Source organism: Leuresthes tenuis, unplaced genomic scaffold (assembly GCF_036924035.1).
Source record: "Leuresthes tenuis unplaced genomic scaffold, fLeuTen1.0.hap1 SCAF_6, whole genome shotgun sequence".
Taxonomy (NCBI): domain Eukaryota; kingdom Metazoa; phylum Chordata; class Actinopteri; order Atheriniformes; family Atherinopsidae; genus Leuresthes; species Leuresthes tenuis.
In genome coordinates, this window is record NW_027325360.1 from 12,125,131 (window position 1) to 12,141,103 (window position 15,973).

Below are 15,973 nucleotides of genomic sequence, written 5' to 3' on the forward strand. Positions count from 1 at the left end.
CACTGCTCATGTTCTCATTCTTCCACTTCTTTCGTTCACTGTCATTCACCTCTGTCTCTATAGTGCATAGATAATATCCGTTGTAACGGCTTGATGACCAGTGTATTTGAGGAAAACTCCAAAGTCACCGTGCCTCACATGATCAAGTAAGTATTTTTGTGCTCGTGAAGAAGACCACCCATCTCTTCATGCTACGCACCTGCTGCAAAATACGTGTGACTACCATACTTGTATGGAGAGACAATAGTTTCAACATTTAATGTGTTCAGCCCAGTCTCACAAGAAAATGTGTAATATATACACCTGTCCAACTTACCAAAACAAAGTAAGGGAAATGGAAAGCTCTAAACTGAGAAAATAGATTGTATGCCCTTTAATGTAGACTATAAAGTAACATACAAATTCATAAATATGCACAGACAAGAGAATTCCACGACTTCCACGATCTGTATTCTCTGTCTGCTCTATGCGCCTCCTTTAATTATCCCCCGGGGATAAATACATTTTTTTGGATTTGAATTGGAATTTGAATTCATCCTCTGACAGTAAACTAAACATAGCATTACTAGCATTACCCACTTTGTAGTGTGCTATATATATAGGATAAATGGTGCTTACAACTGAATCTGTTTTGTAAGATACCTCTTAGTAATACAAAAGAATGTCACAATTATTTTGAGACATTTTTGTGCTCACAAGGCTTTTTGATTGGGAAAAATAAACTCATCTGCAACATTTAACATCTAGATTTACAATATTAATTTTTACTTTGACTGTGAGATGTATTGTTGTGTATTCAACTTATTTTATATACTTCTGTTGATTGGAGCATCTATTACCGAGAAGACAAAATTATGCACACAATATTTCATACAGAAACCATGTGAGACATATTTTGAACTATTTACAGTACTATATTTTGAGACTACTTCCTCTCCATATTCTTGCATAAAAAAGTCTAGTTGTATTAATTAGATGAAGTGTTATGTATGATGCTTTTTTTCTTTTAAATCATGCATTTAGTTTGAATTATGCAGGTTTTGTATTAATTTCTCTCTTAATTGGCTTGACTTTTTTTTTTAAGCTACATTCGTAACCTTTTTCTTGCTTAGCAGCCCAGCAGTCACCCACGCGTGGTTATGTGTGTGTATGTCTGTACGTGTTTATCCATCAGATCCGATGTGCGCCTCCATAAAGATGATATTGACATTTGCTTCAGCAAGACGCTCAACTCCTGCAAGGTCCCCCAGATCCGTTATGCCAGCGTGGAGCGGCTGCTGGAGAGGCTGACTGACCTGCGCTTCCTCTCCATAGACTTCCTCAACACCTTCCTGCACACATACAGGATCTTCACCACTGCGACAGTGGTCATGGACAAACTGGCAGACATCTACAAGAAGCCATTCTCCTCAATACCTATCAGGTCTTAATAATATTACATGCAAAAATGCATTTGCAAACAGAGAAAAGGACAGAGATACAGATACAGTTCATGTCAGTTTCGTATTTGAACTCATGCTACGTACAAACAAAAAAGTGTTTTATTGATTTTTAAACATCTATGAATAAGGGAGTTGGATATTAGTGAGTGTTTTGGATTTGGCAGGCAGCTTCTATGTCTGTCCACAAGGTTAAACATACACTGGTTGAAACACACACAGCCTGTGTTTGAGGGGCCATCAGGACAGATGCTTCAACAAAGTTGCTGTGTTTCAGATGAGGCTCCTTTATCTCTCTGATTAGGTCTTTGGCAGCATCAGAATGGCGCATTTGTATTCCTTACACAGTCACTTAACTCATTTTTTGCAGTTCAGCTTTGTTCAGGTCCTCAGTGCAAGGGCAAAGTTTAAAAAGGTAATACTGTGCTAGAATGGTGTCTTTATTATTATTTTTTTTTTCAGTTAATTACACAGCTTTACAGAAGGTCAGACCAGACTGAAACATCTCAAAAACTATAGGCTGTGATGCAAAACCCCAAATGATTAACTTGCTTGACATGCAGTGGGTAAAAAAGTCTCTTAAGGTCTGCTAGATAACAGGATTATACTCTAAAAGCATACAGATGATCCCACTTCCCTCTTTCTGGGCAAAAAAGAACCAAACTCGCTACTGATTTCTGTGTAGGAGCAGTGGAAAAAACACTGCATGAATCAACAATAACCTCTTCATTCCCAATAAAGCTGACTATTAGAAATTGGACTGACAAAATCTAGTGTTGTTGCTGCAATTTTTGTAAATTAACAAAAACGCAAACTTTTTTTTCTGAAAAGCTCAGGTTGCTCTAAATAGTTGGCTTGACAGGACTGAGCAGGAAACATAGCATTCACCAGCAGCACTGCTGCTGTTTTAGTTTGAATTTATTGTCAGGGAGGAAGAATTTTTAATTTTAAGAAAGTGTAAAGACAGATACGCTATATAGCATAGGACAGGGATAGCCAACTCTGGTCTTCGAGGGCCGCTGTCCTGCAGGTTTTAGATGTTTTCCACATCTGATTCAAATCAATGTATCATTAGCAGGCTCTTGTAGAACTGAACAATCAGATGTGTTGAAGCAGGGAAGCATCTAAGATGGCCATTCCTGCCATAGAAGATACAGATAATGTAACAACCTAGTCTCATGAACTAGGTTTCTCAAATAAAAATTTTAAGAAATTAAAATCCATATCTAGCTGTGTAGTTGGACATGAATTGGATATTTTTTTGCGTGACAATCAGTATATCTTTTTAAACAATGTAGTGTAGATGCTTCACCATGTTTATGACTCTTCTAGACAGGACAGAACTTGCCACTTGGTAAGCTAGAAAAAAAAATTTAAACATTCTAAAACTGCGAGGGTCCATTTTATGGCAATCCACAGTGATCTTCTAACCCTGACCATGTGCTGTTTAATTCCTTAATCCAACCAGATGGTTAAGATGCCTAAACCTAACTAAACAGACAGTAAAATCAGAAAATTATAAGTAAAAAAAAGTGTAAAAAGCATTGAAAAATTAGTAGCATTTCATTACTTCAGCTGTAGTTTTTCTGCAGCGCTACAATGACTGACTAATATTTGCTGTATACTGTATCTGCAGCTTTCAAAGGAATCAAAGTGAATCAAAATATCTCCCAAGGTCCTCTTTGGTGCAAATGCTTCTTGCTTTTTCAATTTTACGAGTCTGAAGAGGCGCCCCTACAATTATTTTGACTTCTCCCTGAAAACAACTCTGCACAATGTTACAGACACATTACAGGCTGTATAAAGCAGATGGAAGTTGACACTGTGACATCACCGACTATTTTGTCAATGTTTTTGTCAACCTAAAGTTCAGCATTTTGGACATCCCTATTTTCGTCTTTTGAAATCACAAGTTGTGAGGACATGATGGATCTTATTGTGAACATCAGAAACTATTTAGACCTATTGGGGTAACGGTTTTTCACAGTGCCACACAATCAGAATACATAAACTAAAATGGTACTCAATCTATTTAGAATCGGATGAGAAATTAGTGATAAAAGCTGTAAATCTATCAGGGAAACTGAGTGCTTTTTGCACCCACAGGGTTGAGTTCTTCCACACTGGCTTCATGTTGGAAATGACAGGCTAAATCTATTGTGTTTCTACATACTATGGGTGTAAAACATGCTTAAACAGAGGTAGACAGACAGAATTTAGCTCTCTGTGCCTCTTGCAGTATATTTTCTCCCATATCGCCATGCATCGTCATGAGAGACTGAACATACATTATGCTGCTGCTCTCTCACTCACACATTGTCTCCCCCTTCCTCAGGCACCCTTTTCCACCAAAAGGTTCATTAACCTCTCTTCCACTATCTCCCCCTCTAACCATCTTCCGTCTTTGTCACATTTCTGACTTGCATTTTCATGTCTAAATCCAACCATCACATCCATCCATTTAGTCATTTTTTTGTGTCATCCATCTCTCTTGTCTCTTTATGTTCCTCCCAACTCCAGGGCGCAGTACCACTCATTTGACCGTCTGTCTATCTCATCCATTTGTCCTGACTACAGTCTGAAGATCAAGAAGATAGCCATGGATCAGTCCAAGTAACTGAGTCGTCTCTGTCTGCCCTACTTCTTGCCGTTTCTGTTGCACTTCTCCTGCCTGTTCCTCCTCTTATCTGGTCATGGTCTGATACCGAACTGATGCATGACCCTCCCCTTTACTTAGCCTGTCTAGCTCTCTATATGAAATAGTCACATGGATTTCAATTCATCCAGTCTGAAACCTTTTAGATTAATGATATGAAAATCTGCAGTGGATCTGTAGCATGTTTTGTCACTGTAGTATCCCTTCTTTGATGCTTATTTTTGCTCTCTGTTAATATATTGATCTCTTTTTGTCATTCCTCTTCAGTCAGTTTGCATCCAGCTGCTTACCTCTAAATTTGTCAGTATACCATGTTTTTCATGGATCTTCCCTTCCCTGGTCTTTCATTTCCTCTCCTCATTTTTTATGGGATGCAATTTGCTCCTCTATTTACTGTTGAATACGAGACTTGTGTTTTTCTACGCATGATTACTTCTCCATTAATATAGCTCTTGACACGTGGCTCCCTAAGCTTTCATTACCTAGGAAATAAGGCATTTAAATGTTGCTAAATGTGATCTCAAAGATTTTTTTTTGATGATTAAGATTTCTGTTTTTAAGCATAAAACCAGCTACAAAACAAAACTTTTAGATTAACTCTATGTATAGTGGGTGTTTGTCAAGCCAAACCATGATCTGTTTCCTACCCTAACCAAGCTAACCCCTTTTTTATTGTCTAAACAAGTGATTTTGTTTGTTGTATTTAACCAGTGTTGCCCATGCCAAACTTGTTTTGGTAGCTAAATCGAAGCTAAAAGTAAGTAATACTGAAACAGAAAAAGATAGTGGTGGCATGAGGAACTCACACATGTTGCCAACTGATTTCTAAGGCAAAACCAAGCCATAAAACCAAAGTTGAACCCAGGTTTTCACTTAGTCCTTCTACTTGCAAATATAGACTTTGTCACCTTTAAAAAAAAAAAGTGGTCTCTAATAGTGGTACGATGAGAGTATCATGACACCAACGACAGGGGACACCTCATTTGTATCTCGGAGATGCCACCAGCTATGAAAAAGAGGCAGCATTTGATGCAATGAGAATGAGAACAGACTGACTAATGAGGACTGCCAGCCTTCAACAGCAATGACTGGTGGACGCAGGGAGACATTAACAGTCATTATGAGGGTGTTAAAACTAAACCTAGCCATAAAACCAAACAGTTATCTGACAGATAAAGAGCCAAAGTGAACTACAGGATCTGATGAGGATTCTCTGTGCCTGCAGCATGATTAGAGCTGCACTAGATTCGTGTTCATTTGTCCAACTTTACTGAAGTTTAGTCAAACTGGGGAATATACAAATATACAACATTCTTGCATGGTTGAACTGATATGGATGTAAGCATCCGGGAAATAAAGCTCTTTCTTTATTGCTTTTTTAATATCCTATTACTTTGCTAACATATTGCTGTGCTTCCTCTTCAGGTCGTTGGAGCTGTTTTTTGCCACCAATCAAAATAACAGAGGTGGTGAGCACGTAAATGACAGGTCTCCTCGTCTCTGCCGCAAGTTCTCCTCTCCCCCTCCACTGTCTATCCCATCCCGAACCTCTTCTCCCGTACGAACTCGTAAGCTTTCCCTCCACTCCCCCATCACTGCAAGGGTCGGAGGCCTCGACCTGACCAGTCCTCTGTCCAACTCCATCGTTAATCACAACACTTCCCAATCTGCTACCAGTAGCCCCACATCTGCCCACACCCCTCAAATTCCAACACCTCAGACCCCAACCCCAACTACTACCTCTCCTCCACCTCCCTCTTCCACCTCTCCCCCACCCAACAACTCCAAGCCAACACAAGAGCAAGCTTCTCCCACTCCCTCCTCACCCGACCAGAGTCCTTGTCCAACTTCAGAAGGGGAGGAAGTGCCCAGGATTGACCCTTTCTGTGGGAAACTGCGACGGAGCATTCGAAGAAGTATGTTATAAATTCAGGAGCAAAAAAGAAAATATTTAAACATTAGAGCTCAGTTCAGCTTAGGTTTTTTTTATACATCTATGATTCCTACTGCAATAACAGAACTCCAGTAACATGCTTTTGTAAGTTGCTCTAAATATCCAAAGTTGTCAGATTGAAAATGTCTAAACACCAGGAGCCGTATGAAGATTTTAAATAGAAATGAATCATTGTCAGCCTTTAATACATTTCTGTGGTCGATAGATTCTCTCTGATGAACACTGATAATAGATATCTTCCTCTGAAAAATAAAGCAAAAGCATGATCATGAAATTAGATTTTTTAAGTGTTTTTGCTCTCCCTGTATGACACTTATAACCTGTGGTGAGATATTGATTAGAAAAACACAAAAACAGGGTCTTCATGTTATGCTGCGGCGTCATATTTAATTTGTTTTGGTGACACTGGCACACTATTGTGACATCCTGTGTCACACATCACAGCTTTATATATTCATCAGGTTGCAACAGACATATGGAGAATTGTGAAGGGATCTATGTTAAATCCTTCCCTGCTTCTGTACTACTCTTCCATATGTCTTGCCATGTGCTTTTGTAAATTGTGCAGTTATTTTTTGGGCTAATATAGTCTCATATATACGCTCTTTTACTCAACGTCTGCAGTAGATTTTGACTTTTGTTGGTGAAATTGAATTCTTATGATGAGCTGGAGATCACTCATTGGTGCAAAAAGCTCCCTATAAGAGCAGTGAGGGCATCTGATGGGTTCCTTTGTGTGCTTGAATCTGCTAAGCTGACTTCTCACACCACATGCTCTTCTAATGGCAGTTTTCTAATGACAGACCGCTCAGACCAGAGGAGGATAGCGTTGGGGCATCTGAGCCAACACAGCAATGACAAGCTGCAGTTAGACTGTCATTAGCAAGTGCAAACTCATACAGAATGTGTGTGAGTGACAGCAACTCACAAGAAGACCCATTAACACTTGCACTATCAGGCCAACCTCACCTCTTCTAGACAGTCAGCTCATGTAGCTTTCACATACTTACAGGTATATTTAATCGACATATATCTATTGATGTTGCACAAGTGTGTGTACATGCTGACAAATAACCAATGCAAAATTATGAGCATATATCATCAGGTAAAACCTCTTAAAGTTTGAGATACACTGTCTCTCAGTTTCAAACTAAATGCCCAATCAAATTTGTTTGCATGAAACAATGTATTAATCTTACTTATTCAAAATATTTTTACTTATCTTGTGACATAAGTTATAATAATAATAATAATAATAATAATATATAAAAAATGTTGTTACCTTATGTGCCCATTGTACTTAGCATTGAATTGAAAAAATATATATATCTTGACACATGAAAGTAAAATCATTAAACATAATTAAAGAAGCTTTGTGCTTGCATGTGTAGTCAGTAGCTGGGTGTCCGTTGCCATGATTCACATTTAGAAGATACGACCACTAAGGAGCAAAAATGTTTATATGCTCACTTGACGGGGTTTTACCTGTTTCAAATGAGAGGTGCATTTGATCTGTGATAGTGTGCATAGAAACTACTTTAGAAATAATCACTGACCTGAATCACCATATGTTTCCAGTCTGGGTTAGCAAAGAATAAATTCATGTGACTCCAGGACATAATATCTAAGATACTCTCTGAGGTGAAATTTATTCCTGAAGAAGAATGCTTTTCCATTTTCCTCTTGTGGATGTCCATCACAGTTGTTCTTATTTCTTTCCTCCTTGAGGTTTGTATCCAGTTAGGACGACTTCTTTTTCTAAATTACAGCTCCTAGTGACTATACAGCCTAATTTATTCCCTTCAAACAATTATCTGAAAAAGCTTCTAATGTGCACTTCTTTTCTGTGGCTTTACAAAAGATGAAAGGTGGATGGAAACCAGAATGGAATGAAATAATCCATATGCTGTGGCCTTCATTGTTAACAGATCATAACATATTTCTACACTGCCACATGTGGAGCTTTGCCGTTCAATGACCAAAAATACAAACTGAAGAAATATATATGAAATACATGATATAAATCTCTCCAGTAATGTTTCATACATTTGGAGCGTCAGTTACAAAGAGAACTGAAGATGTCTTGGGTTTATAATGGCCTATCACCTTATCACATTTTTTTCTGTGTACTGTTTGACAATAATTGTAAAGACATATCCAGGTTCAGCTGCCAGTGTCCTGAAATGTACTTGAAATATTGGTCCTTTCCTGTTTAATCTGTTTATGTGTTGGAACACACGTCCACAAGTTAAAGGCAGTGTTTTTATTCAAAGAAATCTAATACATTTGGAGCATGTGATTGTTGAGTGAGTGAAATATCAAATACATGCAAAGCATGCATGATTGCCGACATAAATGCAGGTGCATGCAGCACATGTAAATGACCACTGACCTAAAAACCTACCAGCGTTTGTGTAGAACTAACCCGGGAACATAGCATGCATGGCTGAAATAGAAGTTTTGATGTTATCCGCAGGTCATACTCTGTATTGATAATGGAGTTCTATTGATGGTTACCACGATAGCTAACAGACACAATTGTTATTGCTTATGTTATTCTTTTCCTCTCTTCACACCTAGCTGTTCTGGAATCAGTGTCACTGGAGAAAATCATACCTGAGTCCCCGCAGAGCAGTGAAGCAGGAGACATGTCACCTTGTCGCTCTCCGTCCACACCTCGACACCTCCGCTACAGACAGCCTGGAGGTAAAAACCTTGCGTTTGTCTGCTGTATTACTCATGATTACACCACAGTTCCTGGGGCCTTTGTGGTGTTCATGTTTAGGTGAATTAAAGACTCACAGTGCCAAGTGATTTATTGTATTTGAGGCCACTGAAATCACGTTTTCATATGTTAGAATAGAAGTTCATTTTGATTCCCTTGTGCTCCGTCTCCCGGATGCTAACAACAGAATAAAAATATAACAGCATTGTTGCCATTGATGATGATAATATGTGTGCATCTGCAGTCCAGTCTGGGGAGAATTCACGCTGCTCAGTCTCTCCTGCCTCAGCTTTTGCTATTGCAACTGCAGCAGCAGGACATGGTACCACACCAGGTACACACACACACATATACATGAAGTGATTAAACCTACTGTAGAACTTTATTTAAAGAACATATAAGTTGTTTTTTTTCTAAATACATGGTGGAAATGAAAATAAAACAGAATCTTATGATTGCAAATCATTTAAACTCTACTCTTTCAGGTTTGCACAAAGACAACATGTTTTTAGAAATATATACAACTCATTCCAAAATTGCGTTTGCAATAACTTAATAATGGGTAAAACCTGAATATAGTGTTCAGCATTAATTTCACAGCTGTGCAAGTTCCCCATGCCATGTGCACTAATGCACCTTCATACCATCACAGATGCTTGCTTTTGAATACTGATAACGAGCCAGATGGTGCCTCTCCTCTTTAACCCTGAGGATACAGAGTTCATAGTTTCTCAAAAGAAATTTGTAGTTTTGATTTGTCTGACCATAGAGCAGTTTCCTCTCCATTTAAGTCCCTCTTCTATGAACTCGGTCTTGTTTCTGTGGATGACTCGTGTGTCATTTGCTAATGACCCTTTTAAACACTGCCTACAATCCTAATACATTAGAAGCTTGAAAGGAACCATTTTCTCTCTTTAATTTCCCTGCAGTGTTCACTAACTCTGAGAGAACCTGTGATAAAGAGTTCATCATTCGCAGAGCTGCAACTAACAGAGTACTCAATGTGCTGCGCCACTGGGTCTCCAAACACTCTCAGGTCCGTCTCTGCCCACCACTGTGTGTATGTGTTTGTGTGTTTTCTTAGTTGCATGTTTTTTTGCTCGGGTTATAAAGTTTGTGGTCTCATTAAAGTGGGTGACTGATGCTTTCTCTCTCTGCTCCACTGCTCTCACTTGAAAGTGTAAACAGCCACATGCACTCAAACACACATGGATTATTTGCCATTTTAGCTGGACAAACAGCATGACCTGCCTACTTCTGCTTAACAGGCAGCGTCTAATGAACTGAACATCAAGGTAATTGCCTGACTCCCCGCATAGAGGTCTGGCCAGTTTAGCTGCATCGATCTGTTTTATATATTTTTCTTCAATAATACAAAATGCTATGATGACATGCCAGCTTTGGTCAGCCTATTAGCACACAGGCAAACACAAACACACAGATATATGTGCACCCCACCCAGGCACATTTGCCTTTTTGAGGCTAAAGAACAGAAAGAGCTTGTCAAATTTGACCTTTGAACAAGGGTTTAATTGTGGTTGGACTTCAATGGGAAGCAGCAGAAAGGAAAGCATAAAGACTGTAAGCAACAAGGGGGCTCAGGACAAAGAATACACGGTTGGCGGAAGTATCATACATTAGTGTCTGATGATTGGCCATTTGGGGAGTGTACTGTGTAGAGAAAATGGAAAATGTTTGGTTTTGTTTTGTGTTGCTAACTGCTGCATTACAGCTCCATACATGATGTGAGTAAATATTGATATGTTGCAATGTGGCCTCATGCCATGATCAACTTGGGAGCTGATCAACAGAAGTCAATAGATATAACACAAGATAAAATATTGAAATTGATATATCAGTTTGCTAATCTCAGCAAATACTAAAACCATTATGCTATTCCTAAGTCACTTGTAAAAACTTTAGGCTATAAAACGTGTGTCATTGCAATGAAAATATCAGTAAGATTAATGAGGTTATTCAGTCTTGTACTTATTGTACTTAGATAAAGGTAATATGTATTCACTAATAACTCTTGTCTTTTAGTTTTAGATTTTGAAAAAGTAAAATGAACTTGTTTCTGTTAGTTATCATTTATTCTTTTAAAACTTAAAATTTTGGTCTTGATTTGACCTTGTGATTATATTAAAATTGGGTTTATATCCATGTCAGATTACTAATTTACTAATTTAATTACTAACGTAAAAGTGGGTGCTGGAGAACCTGATGCACATGTGACAGTGCTCTCAAATGTTGAAGTTTTTTTGTCTTTCTCTCTCTTTAGGACTTTGAGATGAACGGGGAGCTGAAGATGTCTGTGATCTATCTCCTGGAGGAGGTGCTTAGAGATCCAGACCTTTTGCCTCAGGAGAGAAAAGCTACTGCCAACATTTTAAGGTAGAGCACACACACACACACACACACACACGCACACAGAAATACTCAGCATGTGCACAGAGCAACCTTAACTCAAGTGATTCATGTTTCCTCCATAAAATCATGTCAGAATAAAACTCAACATTAAATCAACATAAAAGCTCCCCATTTTCTGCTCTTTTTACTTACTTTTTTATTCTGTCTCCAAGTGCCCTTTCTCAGGACGAACAGGAAGATGCCCAATTGAGGATAGAAGACATCTTACAGATGGTGAGATTTTAGTTTTAAACATGCAATGATTTACTTTTTGAAATGGAAAGTTCTACCTTTTACTGCATAATTTAAAACTCCTGAGCTGCAAATGTTCCAATGTAGCAATTCCCTTGATTTGAACATCTTCTGGTTTCCTGAAGCCTCCCTGATATATACCTCCAGATACTTTTCTGCTCACCTCCTTTACAATGCACCTGAGGTAAAATCAATAAGGGGTAACCCCTCGATGTTGTTATCTTGTCTTAATGGTAACTGGGCTTCACAAACAAACATATATTGCTTTTGTAAGATGTGAAAAACTTCAGTCAGTACACACAGAATGCACCATCTCCAAGCTGTTGCTCTCCAGGGGACAGTTAGCTGTCATCAGCTATATTCATCATAGACAGGCTCTTTATTAGATATTTATATCTAATTGTTATTTGTGCTTGTGTTATTGGGTGTGCCTTTGTTTGTTTATGTGTGTTCCTGCATGTGTGTGTTTAGGCGGACTGTCCGAAGGCAGAGTATTTTGAGTCTCTCTCTGCGATGGAGCTGGCTGAGCAGATTACTCTGCTGGATCACATCGTCTTCAGGAGCATTCCTTATGAGTCAGTCCTCCCCTAACACTTTCTCTCACTATGATGTCCATCAAGCCAAACAAAATCCCCCTCAAGAACAACAGAGAAAACAAATTACAACAACATCAACAAAAAAATTTAGTTTTTTATTTTAAATCTACATTTTTAAAGAGTTTTGCAGAAATACATTGATATTGCTGTGTGGTAACCTGCTGATGTAATTGTGATAATTATTGTTAGATTCTGTTAGTGTGACCATTGAACATTAATTTAGATCAATTTACTGTGTATGACATTTTCTTCCATTATGTCACGTCATGCAGACACCCACATCTTTTCAAATCTTTATAAGGTACAATACAGTTGCATAACTTTATTGTTATGAAAATCCCTTTGCATCCATAGACCAGCTATGTCCAAGAGGTAAAAGAGCACACTGATATAAATACACATATCTCAATCAAATCTTTATCCCAGTCAGCATTCCCATCATCACATTCTCATACTCACCCACAAACAACCCATAAATGACATGAAAAAAACTGACTACACACTGATGTTGATTAAGCAGCAAAACAACTGACTTATAAAATAGTTAATTCAGCCTAATAAGCTTATATTGAGGAATTGTCTGATTTGTGTATATATTCCTCTGTGCATTTTATTATTATATAAAATATTTATTTTATTTTTATTTGTATTTTCTCAAATCTTCATATTTGGCCTCATTATACAAGATGAAATAATACAATAATAACACAATATTTTAATCTGACAGATCCAAATAGTTCAGTTGATTTCCCAGCAGCCTTTGCAGGACACCACTTTCTTTTCTCATGGTTCTTAATTAGTTAAGGAGAGCCTCATCAATAGTTACTACAGGCATGATCCTCATATGACAGGGTTTTAGCTTATGTAACGTACATCTTTGCAACTACTGTGCTATACTTGAGTGATCTCTTTTTGATGTATCACATGCTTCTGTCTTCCCTCTCCAAGAGAGTTCCTGGGCCAGGGATGGATGAAGGTTGATAAGACTGAAAGGACTCCCTACATCATGAAAACAAGTCAACACTTCAATGATGTAACTTCTTTAAATAAATATGTTTTTTTCTGATCCTTCAGTAAAGATCCATTAGCATACATATCTTTCTACATTTTCTTTTAATGGCTTTTGAAGATGAGTAACCTGGTGGCATCCCAGATAATGAGTCACACTGATGTGGGCTCGAGAGCCAGCTCCATTGAAAAGTGGGTTGCTGTGGCAGACATCTGTCGCTGTCTGAACAACTACAATGGGGTGCTGGAGATCACATCTGCACTCAATCGCAGCGCCATCTACCGTTTGAAGAAGACTTGGGCCAAAATCAGCAAACAGGTGGAACATTAACCATAATTAAATATCCATAAATTCTTGCTGCATATCAAATCACGATGTAAATAGCATAATAACTTGTCATTATGTGTACACTACAATTACCTTAGAAAAACAAAAAATCATTGGTTTTGGACACGTGAAATATAAATCCCTCTGGAAGATTTCATGCCATGGGAGAAAAGACAATCAAAGCATTTCACCTTGATGTTTAGGATTTGCCATAATCATCCTGTCACCAGACAGTCTGCTTATCAAACATGCCAGTTTATCAAAGGCCAAAGTAAATTAGCCTTTTTTCATTTTGTTATCATCATACAATAAGAGCAAGTGAGTCAAAATGTAATATTACTTGCTTGTTTGTCTTGTGTTCTTTATGGTAACCTTTACAAATGAATATAAATGTGTGTTTTTTGGTTTTGGCCAGACAAAAGCTCTGATGGACAAACTGCAGAAGACCGTGTCCTCTGAGGGCAGATTTAAAAATTTGAGGGAGACGTTGAAAAAGTGAGACTTTGCTCTTGTTTTCTTATAGCAAGCACTCTGAAACAGATTAATATATATATTGATCCCTGACACTGCTCCTCCAGTTGCAACCCTCCATGTGTGCCATACCTGGGAATGTATCTAACAGACTTGGCCTTCATTGAGGAAGGAACTCCAAATTTTACTGAGGAGGGTCTTGTTAACTTCTCCAAAATGAGAATGGTAAGTATAGAAAAATTTAGAAATGGGAAGAAAATCATCCATACATTAGCAATGTACTTTATTTACCAATCAGTTTTACTATATTTTTAGATATCCCACATCATCAGAGAGATTCGACAGTTTCAGCAAACACCTTACAGAATAGAGCATCAAGCCAAGGTACTTTTTTTCCCAACAGCAATCTCCATTTTTTTCTCAAGAGCATCACAAAAGCATAGCTGAATATTACTGGAATTACAGCACATTAGAAACAAAACAAAACAACAACTTTATTTTCTATGTAGCACTGTTTTGTACCTTATGTTTTGGTCCAGGTGACTCAGTATCTTCTGGATAAGACGCTGACCATGGACGAGGACACACTCTACGATCTCTCGTTGAAGATCGAGCCCAGGCTGCCTGCTTGAGTTACAACTGTTTGTGGCCAATGGGAGCCTGCCAAACCTTTATCCTCCCCCAAGGGTGACACACCCCTGTGATCTCATCAATTAGGAAGAAATTGAGAGAAAGGTTTTGAGAACGAGAAGGAAAGAATTGTTGACAGAGATATCTCCAAGAACAAGAGAAATTTGCAAGAGACTTGGGTAGCATAAGAAGACAAGTATTTGTAAGGTGTTGCTTTGATTGGTTGCATTGCATGAAGGTTTTGAGGAAATTACACGTTGCTGTTTGTGCTCATCATGCCTCAGCTCAGAGTGTGATTCACATGACATCACACTTCCTCAGATAGCCTGAGAATGCAGGAATGGGAGAGCATGGAGTGAGTGGATGAAATTCAGTGGATGTGACAGCGATGTAGCATATACAGGTAGTATGGGAGAGAGTTGTCTGAGCTTGTGTCTCTGTATCGTTGTCTGTGTTCTGTAGCCTGTGCAATTCTGTGCCATGTCCTGGAGCAAGATCCCCAAAATGCTCTCTGTAATGACAGTCACTGTTTAAAACTTGCATGATTTCAGCTTGAGATGTAACCTGTGTGACCGGCTTTCAACCTGACCCCTAAGCTATGGCTTAGCATGCTTCATTCTAACCAGTGTGACTCTAAGTCACTAAAAATTCTCAGTGGACTGGGAATGGCAAAATACCTAAAAGCTTTCAAATATGATGCAGAAAGACTTAAAATTAAAATCAAAATTTGATATTTATTGATGGAGATGTTTCCCTGATGAAACAACGCATTCTATGTTTGTTTTGAGGCAATATTTAGCTAAAGAGTCCTCATACAATCAGAAAGCTGTATTTTTTATTAAAAACGTCCAGATGAATGATTTACCAGTGCCTTCTCATAGTGTAAGTCAAATTCTCCAAAACTGACAATTTTCCAGCATAGAGCTTAATTTAACTTAATGTATAGATTCCCACCAACATTTTTTCAGAATGGACTTTAATTTTACCTAATATGAACTGAATGATAGAGCAGTATGTAATTGTAAACAAATAAAGTAAAAAATGAAAGAAAGTATCTGCAGCATTGGATCATAAGCAAGTATCTCCCTCTACTGTTTAAACATAGTTATAACCATTGCAAACCCGAAGCTTCTGCAGCATTTGTGTACAGTTTGGTTATTTAGGCTTTTGCAAATTGGCAGCTGTACTAATGTGCTTTGTCAAGGTCTGTGTGCAACTGAAACCTGACTACAATTTAGACTGGGACAGATTTTGCACTCTTTGAGATGTAGCTTTGCTTGACTGACAGTATGATCGTTGTTTACCACTATTTATTTATCACATCAGACTGTATTTATTTTTGTATATAGAGATTCCACTCATAAATGATTGATGAAGAAATTGTTATGCTGTGAAAATCAAGTTTATTCTTTTTTCTTTGTCTCTTTGACATTCATGTTATACAGATCTAGCCACTTAGAATTTCCTCTTAAGTCAAAGACTAGCCAGTTTCCAGATATTTTCAG

The 15,973-nt window shown here is 38.1% G+C and overlaps 1 protein-coding gene across 4 annotated transcripts in view; it reads left to right on the forward strand.

Annotated features, from left to right (window-relative positions):
- Positions 1 to 15,520, forward strand: part of rasgrf2b (Ras protein-specific guanine nucleotide-releasing factor 2b) — a 45,231-nt gene extending 29,711 nt beyond the window's left edge. The window contains exons 14-29 of one of the 4 annotated variants that reach the window (XM_072387628.1): positions 64 to 146; positions 1,175 to 1,423; positions 3,960 to 4,052; positions 5,521 to 6,011; positions 8,630 to 8,755; positions 9,019 to 9,108; positions 9,704 to 9,810; positions 11,056 to 11,168; positions 11,357 to 11,417; positions 11,907 to 12,010; positions 12,980 to 13,064; positions 13,161 to 13,358; positions 13,783 to 13,862; positions 13,946 to 14,063; positions 14,154 to 14,222; positions 14,378 to 15,520. In XM_072387628.1, coding sequence (XP_072243729.1) covers positions 64 to 146; positions 1,175 to 1,423; positions 3,960 to 4,052; positions 5,521 to 6,011; positions 8,630 to 8,755; positions 9,019 to 9,108; positions 9,704 to 9,810; positions 11,056 to 11,168; positions 11,357 to 11,417; positions 11,907 to 12,010; positions 12,980 to 13,064; positions 13,161 to 13,358; positions 13,783 to 13,862; positions 13,946 to 14,063; positions 14,154 to 14,222; positions 14,378 to 14,470 — 2,160 coding nt within the window. In that variant the 3' untranslated portion in view covers positions 14,471 to 15,520. The remainder of the gene's footprint in view (positions 1 to 63; positions 147 to 1,174; positions 1,424 to 3,959; positions 4,053 to 5,520; positions 6,012 to 8,629; positions 8,756 to 9,018; positions 9,109 to 9,703; positions 9,811 to 11,055; positions 11,169 to 11,356; positions 11,418 to 11,906; positions 12,011 to 12,979; positions 13,065 to 13,160; positions 13,359 to 13,782; positions 13,863 to 13,945; positions 14,064 to 14,153; positions 14,223 to 14,377) is intronic. The other 3 variants (XM_072387625.1, XM_072387626.1, XM_072387627.1) reach the window with 3 other exon arrangements.
- The last annotated feature ends 453 nt before the right edge of the window (positions 15,521 to 15,973 follow it).